The 9,406-nt window shown below is 34.4% G+C and overlaps 1 protein-coding gene across 1 annotated transcript; it reads right to left on the reverse strand.

The window, feature by feature from the left end:
• Window positions 1-6,491: 6,491 nt before the first annotated feature.
• On the reverse strand, window positions 6,492-7,786 carry LOC131077160 (uncharacterized). The gene has a single exon (XM_058014596.2). The coding sequence runs from the start codon at window positions 7,722-7,724 to the stop codon at window positions 6,762-6,764; it is 963 nt and encodes a 320-aa protein (XP_057870579.1). The 5' UTR covers window positions 7,725-7,786; the 3' UTR covers window positions 6,492-6,761.
• Window positions 7,787-9,406: the final 1,620 nt, after the last annotated feature.

A 9,406-nucleotide genomic window follows, 5' to 3' on the forward strand; every position in this document is an offset into this window, starting at 1 on the left:
AACTAATTATTTTCACAAATGTTAAAAAAAAATTAAGTTAATAAAACTAAATATCATAGTTAAAAAATAAATAAAGTTAAAAAAACAAAATATATAAATAAAGGAGAAAATTAGTAACAAATTTATAGATTTTATTACAATTTCACATGATTTCATAACTATTTAACGAGCAATGGCATTTTGGTGTCAATGGGTATGTTCAACAGGGGTAGAAGGTCAATTAGGAAAAAAAATTGTATAATAGTTGTATGTATTTGTGTTGTGAATGAGGTCAATTGGTACACCTTTTGAAACATGATGTTGTTTGTGCAACAAAATTAACAATGACCTCTCACATGATTAGTGAAGTCTTTTGCTTTGTGCCACCATGTTTGATGCATTGGTAATGTCATCTTGTGTGTCGTTGTGCTTGTCATGTGAGCATATTAGTGTGTAGTGCAACATGTGAATGTCACTTCCCATGCAAAAAAAAAATCATCCAATGTTGGTTCAATTAATGTCTTGTGTGAAAACTTGGCATGACATTATGGAAATGTCTTAAAACAATTTAGTGTTTTTAAAAAATGATTTTTGGTGTTGGATGAAATTGTTGAAGTATATTAAGCTTTCACTTTGTCCCATTGATGTCGTGATCTTTTGGCTTGACCAAATGAATTGTTCAATGAAATATTTCACTTAGCAATCGAACCATCTATGAGCAAGCACCACTGGAGAAGTGATACCTTCAAATCAACTATGCATCCACTTAAAAGGATTGAAACACAAATGAAAAAAATTAACTAAATTCAAATTATATAATAATTAATATTAATTATATTAAAACTAATTAATATAAATTAATTTTAATAACAATTTATATAAAGTAATTAACCATCGCTATTATTAATGGTTTCTTCATATATTTTATTTTACAAAATTATAAATTTCATTGAGCAAACAACTCTAGCAGCATGTGTATACACTTGTATCCAAAAATATAAGCATACCTATATGTTTCTTTGATATCTATCTTCTCTAGGATTCCATGCATGAAAGTAATTAACCTTCACTATTATTCATGGTTTCTTCATATCTTTTGTTTTACAATTTATAAATTTCATTGAGCAAACAACTCTAGCAGCATGTGTATACACTTGTATCCAAAAACATAAGCATACCTATATGTTTCTTTGATCTCTATCTTCTTTAGGATTCCATGCATGAACAATGGAGTTGAAATATTCATATACAAATTTCTTTTGTTCATCATTCGACCAATCAATTTTATCCGTGTTTGGTGATCCATGTAGCCACAAGAATTTATATACATATGTTGACCCTCTATGTTGTCATTTATGTTGGTGTTGGAAATAAGCCACACCTGGACCAACAATGGACTGGTCCAAGAGGGGGCAGTAGCTCAGTGGTAGAGCACTCCAGCAGCGTATGGAAGGTCCTAGGTTTGAGTCTTAGCCGGTCCATGTCTCAACATGGTATCAGAGCCAGGTCCAAGCTAGGAGCCCCAAGCACACGAGAGGTGTGGCTTAAGGGGGGGTGTTGGTGCTGGAAATAAGCCACACCCAGACCGATGATGAACTGGTCTAAGAGGGGCCAGTAGCTTAGTGGTAGAGCGTTCCAGCAGCATATGGAAGGTCCTAGGTTCGAGTCCTAGCTGGTCCATTTCTCAACAATTCATATCTACGTCAATAGTTTATGACATTCATTCCTTTATGCATGAACGATGGAGTTAAAACAGTTGTGTGCAATTTTCTTTTGTTCATCATTTGACCAATCAATTTTATCCATGTGTTGGTGATCCATGTAGCCACAAGAATCCATGTACATGTGTTGGCCCTCTATGTTGCCTTCATATCTACACCAGTAGTCTATGGCATTCATTCCTTTTTTTAAGTGTCTTTTCTATGAGTGGAATGTCGTAAATGCATATATTGTGCAACTATATGAGGGTAGTTAATAACATTTTGATTTCACCAAACATGTGCTTCTCATGGACTTGTTGGCAATGTTCATGGCATTGGTACGTGTAAGTTTGGCCAATACAAATCAGTTGCACTTAGTGTGAATAATAATGCTGGTGTTCCAATTTAGTGTAGCATGTTTATCATTTTCGCATGACATTTGGTCCAATATGATCTCGTAACTTGTAAAGAAGTTTCAAATTGCATCAGTTTATCTACTAAATGTGATTGCGACATATTTTCCATATGATCTCACAGCTCTGTTATAGTAATTTATATTTTTTTAAAACCTCTTTTGACGAAAACTACCATTGATGTTTGTGCACAATGTCTCATGATCATATTTGTCATGTAATAATGAAATCGAGGATGTTCTCCAATTTGATTGTCTCTATACCATAGCAAATGTTTTACATATTCATGCATGTGTACTTAATTCATTATAGGTTCTAACCAGTCAAATTGACTAGTAGGAAATAATGTTGAAAATGCTATATCAAGTAGTCTCGATGTAGAGTACTCACTTATAGGAAACACGTTGATGGTTGCCCACTCAATCATTAGCATTGGATTTGTTGTTGGTTTATTAACCCGTGCATAAATCAACTCTGCTTCTCTTTCCACGTCTATACCTTCAGTAGGTACAAATCCCTCCATTGCCTTTTCTTCTGTATTATCATTAGATTTCTTCACCCATGTCATCTTCATCTTCTCCTTTTCTTCATTGACATCAATCTTCTTTACTTGACCAAAAATCTGCTCACTCTTCCCTTTGTAGAACGTAGCAATATGTCCCGATTGATTGCAGTTATAAAAAGTCGAACCTTATTGCAGACTATTTCCACTCCCTTTGATATTAGACTTGCACTTAATAGCCTTGTGCCCAATTGTGTTACATTCATAACAATATACATTGAATGACTGAACATTTCTACCATAGTTTTTAGATCCAATCCACCCCATTCTACTTTTGCACTCATTTGCCTTATGTCCAAACTTATTGCAAGAGTAGTATTGACCATTAAATAACTGAGGTTTGATTTAGATTCTATATTTACTAGCTTCGTGTCCAAACTTATGGCATGAAAAACAATTACCATTAAAGGATGATGAATACCTAGTTTGAGCAAGAGGAGGCTTCATGAAATTCTTCTTGTTCCATACCAGAATGAAAGTATTTTGATCTTCATCTAGGTTTCAACAATTCATCCTGGACCTTTTTCTTTCCTTTATCCTCTTTATTGAGTCTTAGAGCTTTCACCTTTTTCAAAACCAAGTATGCCTTTGTCTTCAATTTTCTTCTAAGCACTCAACATCACATCAAGCATTTCACTGGCATCTTTAAGCTTCAAGCCTTGTCAATTTGTTATTTTTCTTCTTTCAATTCTTTCCTCAACATGTTCACTTCTTTAAGTTTGATACATTCTCTGGATTTGATGTGTAGCTTTGTTTCTAGCTCATCAATGGTCTTCTTTACATCTTCAACTCGCTTTCTTAGACACCCAATGCATTTTTATGCTTTCTTGTCCTTTCCTCTACTTTCATCCAGATCAAGAAGAGTAGCTCTTAGTTCTCCTTCCATATCCACTATAACATCAATGTCTCATTGATGTGGTTCCATAGCTACCAAATATTTCTTACATTCAAACATTGTATTCAAATACTGGATCTACCTTAATTGTTAGATTGTTTCTTCATAAACCTTCCTCTAATACCAATTGTTGAACACTTCCACTTGCTAACGGGAGGGCGGTGAATCAACATATATTAAAATTTAACCAATTAAACCACTCAATTATCATTCATTCCATTTTATCATAAGTGCACAAATAAAGAATTGAAAAACACAAAGGCAATCACACACGAACAACAAGACTTTTATGTGGAAAACCCAATGAGGGAAAAACCACGGTGAGAACTATCCCACTATATGAAGAATATGTTACAATGTTTAGGCTCAAGGCTAAGAAGTTCATTGCCCTTGATGTGGACTTGCAAGACCGAGGCACACAACATTAGGGCAAGATACAAAAGACCAGTGGACACTGATGATCACTTCTTCGAGACAAGACACATTACACATGAAAGAGATACATCAATAAGATTAAGCTGCAAGTAACCACATCCACTAATATGTTGATTACAGTTCACTGTTAAAACAAATCTAAAATTGCCTTCATTACTACTTTATTGAACTTGTGAACCTTTACACAACTTCACACAACACAAAACTCAAACACATCTACAAAATTATTCCATCCTTTATTTACCATTTGGAATCCAAATAACTTTAATTAGGTCGGCCTAATTAGATGTAACGTGTAGAATCAAAACAGTCGGCCCAAAAACAATCTGCAATGCATCGTGAAAGGAAAAATAAAAAGTGTAAGTCATCACACTATGTTTGCACACCTTCCTATCCATCCCAAATCATCGCCTATAGGTTTGCATGCTATCACACAAACCAAAACATTATAAGTAGGCTCAAAATGATAAAGCGATTGAGGCACATCAACACAACATACTCAAATTACAATGCAGACCATACAAAATAATTGTGGATGCTCAACATAGCATAACTTGATATCTACAAACACAAACAAACAAACCACATCACCAAATACCTAAAGGCAACTCAAAATGCAACACATTCCTATACACTGTCACTTTGTCACTATACACCTAAACTCATATCGACATAACTACAAATGTAGACCAAATGGGAGTCTGACAACTAGAATATATCATGTATTTACACCCACCAACATAATAATATCCAATTGCACAAACTGATGAAACATATGCACCACAAAATGTGAATGAACTCTAACAGATCATTCACCGGAACAATCATACTTCACTAACACCAACTGCAGACCACAAAGATCGTCTCCAAAGCTCCAAGAAAGATATATTACAACTTATTATACCATCTAAAGTGAATACAATTAGTCACCAACCATCTACATGACCATTGAACTATTCCACTATTACTGCACTACTCCAAAGCACATCCAAACCAGGGATATCAACAAGTTACATATCCAAATCAACAAGTTTGATATCAATGACAACAAGAAATCATATTTGCAACACCTCTCTGTATGGAGGCAAGACCAAACAAATTACCTTGTAGTACATCCTCAATATTCATTGAGTTATGCAAAAAGATTGCTTTCAAATTGGGTGTGAAAGTGTTCTTTGTTGATATTGGTTGTGAATTCAATCTATTCATTTTTACAAACATAACAAAAACAATAAAATTATTTGTAATTATAAAGTTATAAATAAAAATAATATTCCCCTAAACTTAATCTAGGCTAATATAGTAAGATGCATACACATAAGTATACGTTAACCTAGATTAATAATTGAGGGTTGTGAGCATGGCAATTCAAAATTAAATTATATGCTAGGAAATTAAATACAAAGTGGATAAGGATACTTAGCTTGTCAAACAAGGAATGAATGGACTTCTAAAATTTGATTTATCACTATTTGGTAAATGAGTCTTCTTTGTTTGGGTAATACCTTAGAGTTTGTTCGAGATTTGTGCTATATTTGGAGTCGATTAAATGCCTCCATTTCTTTTTTGTGTCCACAAATTTGTTCTTTTGTTGCACAAATATAATATATTTGATTTGTTATTTTGCTTCCTAGTTCATTAAACTCGCCTTAGTCTATTTTTTTTTAAAGATTAATGGTATTTGAAATACCTTTATAGGATTTTTTCTATGTCACTAGGGGGCATGTTCTTTGAGGTCAATCCCTAAAGGAAACTTGTGTAAAGGATTAAAAAACAATAGTCTTTAGCCATGTAAATGCTCTTAGGATGAATATGCAAATCTAGATTTGTTTTAGCGCATCAATTCCAAACATTCTACAAATTACTCCTTAGAATGAGACACAATGTTTGAATTACCTAGGATGATAAATGAATCTATTTAATCACCTTTAATACAAGGACATAACAATAAATCATGCAAATGTGTATTTACTCGACTCATAATGGCTAGTGAAAAGGGGAGGGGACATTGAAATTTGAATTTGAATAACTAACTCTTTAAGGTTCACCTCACCTCGAAGGATTGATCTTGTAGAGTTGACCCTAGACAAAGAGGTGTCTACATCAAGATAGAGGTGGAATATTCAGGAATAGATAAATATACAAGAATTATAAATAAGTAATCAAGGCGAATGTATTAGAATATGTGTCTATTGAGATAAAGAGAGATAATTATGAAATGTATAACAATACACATGGACATGAATATAATAAGGATGAAATATGCAAGTATGTAAACATGGAGATGAGGATTGAAATGAGAAATGAGGCCAACTTGGTACACAATTACAACATCACTAATAAATATTTATATCAACATTCCATCAAAATGGACCCAAAATTAAATGAAAATTGAATGTGAAAATTTCACTTAAAAAATTTAGAATCACATATGCATTCAAGATGCTTAAAAGAATAATGATTTCTCCAATGATTATAAAAAACTAAACATTTTTTAAAATACAAAATTTCAATCTTTTTTTTCATTAAAATTTGAACTCCACATCATATAGATCCCTACAACATGACATTACCATTAAAACCAAACACCCCAACACCTATCTTTGGTATGAACCCTAACCTCCCCAATTTTAAATGTAAATTTCACTCCTCTCAACAAAACCATCTTTACAAATCCTTCAAACGAAAAAAGAGCCTAATAAACAATACCCTAGGTATATTCACATAAATGCAATAGCCCTAACTACCCACTTAAAAACCCAGCCATGCTTACGTCATCAAGTGGTGATGCAGCGTGGATTCCACGTGGGCAAACATGCGGTCTTCTCTTGACACCTGTCAAGGGGAATAACGAATAACGGCAAGGACACGTCAGCTCTGGGAAATTCCACGCCTTCTTGCTCCCACGTGGCACCCCATATTACAGAACTCTCGTCAACGGACGGTGAAGATGACGTCAAAACTGACGTCGATGATGACGTCAACCGCTGCTCGCCTTCCTCTGATGACGTGTCACTACCCACTGACGTGTCAATAAAGTTTTGATTACTATGCGGAAGAGGGATGAGCTGGAGCCTAAGGCGGCCATTCTGACGCCACGCGCGCAGGAGCTTGTGACGTGGAGCCACCACCTCATCATCCTCCTCTGCCTCCCGCAGAAGAAATCTCCCGTCCTTTCGCAGGGGCTTGAGAAAAACCGAGGGCTTGAGCCATGTCAGAGGGGGCGGAAATGTAGCTCCCTTCCTAGCCCCCATGTGACCACGACTGGGGGCGTATCGATGTTTTTCAGCGGCAACGTCGCTGTCGTCATCCGGAACCTCCACTTTTCCTTCTACAAAATTCTCCGTGTTTTCTGGAAAACCTGCATAACAATCATCTCTCTCGTCAGAGCTCTCAAAGCCCAGGCTTTCCGTGCATAAATTAAGGCTAAATTCTCTCGAGCGCTCCACAGCACCATGAGGTTCCGAGTTCGAAACCGGCGAAAGGCCGTCATTTTCTCGCAGAGACTCGAAAGGGCTGTTCTTGGCCGGCTCGCACAAGCTCCACAGATCTTCTCTATACTCTTCTTCATTTTCCTCTTCCTCGTCGCCAATTTCACTAAAATGCTTAAAATTGGCTTCCCCTGCAAACTCATTCTGATTATTTTCGCTCTGCATGTCGAAGCTTACATCACTGTAGAAAATATCAGAGGCGAAATGATGCGCAGATAAAATCTGCGTCCCCACATGTGTCCCTGCCATGTGACCAGCGGTGCTTAAATGGTAGTCCAGAATATTCCCGGCACTACAGTTGTGGATGCCTTAGCTGGCAGGAAGGATTGAATACGTGGTGGTAAACGTTGCCCGTGACAGCCTTGGGAAAGATCTCTTCTTGGATATATCTCCAATTCTAAACCACAATCCAATTTCCTAACGTTTTGTTACTTTTACTTATGTTCCTTTTTAGTATACTCTAGAAATTTTCTTTTGCCTTTCTTTCTAACATGGGTCATGGAGATTGGTTGAAATGCTATGGATAAAATATTTTAGTAGATTTTTTCTTTTTCAGGTGGATCATGGAGTTTGATTCAAATGTCAAGAAATTTTTTCCTATAGTCAAAATAAGGTAATACATCAAGTTTCTTGATTAGTGTAGAGTAGATAAAAGTAGAGATGAAGATAGTGGGGAGGGGGAGATAGGTTTAGATAGGGAAATAGAGAGTGATAGAAGGATGGATCAAAATAGAAAAATAAAGATAAAGAGATAGAAAGATAGAGAGGAAGAGGTAGAAGGAGAGATAAAGATAGAGAAAGACAGAGATAAAAATATATAGAGATAGGTGGGGAGAAACATGCAGTGTATGTATGTGTGATTTCTTTAAAGAGATAGACACATGGAGAGGAAGAGGTAGAGGGAGAGGTAAAGATAAAGAATGATAGCGATAAAGAGTTATAGAGATAGATAGGGAGAAACATAGGAAGGAAGAGATAGAAAATGAGATAGGGAGGACGAGATAGGAAGTGCGTGTGTGAGAGAAAATATTTGCATAGATTGTATAAAATAATTCAACTTATTAAAAATTAAAAATTCATAATCCCCATTACTAAATGTTGGAGTAATTCATATGGATGGTATTTGACAAATAATAAGTTAACAATGAAGATTTTTGTTTGTATAGAATATGAAAATATTTCTAGAGATTGTATAAATTAATTTAATTTATGAAAAATTAAAAATTCATCATTACCATCTCAAATGTTAGAATAATCATTATGAGTGCCATTTGACAAATAATAATTTAACAATGAATATATCTATAGAATAAAATTTATATTGAATTATAATAATATATTTAATAAAAAAATAATATTAAATAATGTTAAAATTATAATAAAAAAAGTTAAGAAGATTGCTAAGAAATTAATGTATTAATGTAGAATAAAACAAGCACTAACATAGAAAAAATTGTAAAGGAATAAATATGTGAATATCAATATGTTAGTTGTTTGAACTAATCTTCTACATTCACAGGATGTTGGTATTTGATTGCTTTACTCTAACCTCATTTTTTAAATGACAAACCTTAAAGGTATTTCTTTGGGACACCAATTTCATTAAAGATCTCATCAATTGAGTTTCCAATATTCAATTGCCATTCAAGGTGTTAGACATTAGTCATTGTGGAGGAACCGCTCAATTGAGTTTCCAATACTCAATTGTCATTCAAGGTGTTAGAAAATAATTAAAAAGGTTTGTGCAAGATGTTGCAAGAGATCATAATTATTGTCTACAACTTGTCATCAACTAGTTACACTCTACATCACAAATGTTGATTTAATAAAACCAACTAAGTGTACATAAAAATATTCCTCCAATGACACACACACATATTTGCACATAAATTGATTGATAATTTATTATATGAATTAATTAATACTTTGTA

The sequence above is a fragment of the Cryptomeria japonica genome, chromosome 9 (genome assembly GCF_030272615.1).
Source record: "Cryptomeria japonica chromosome 9, Sugi_1.0, whole genome shotgun sequence".
NCBI lineage: Eukaryota > Viridiplantae > Streptophyta > Pinopsida > Cupressales > Cupressaceae > Cryptomeria > Cryptomeria japonica.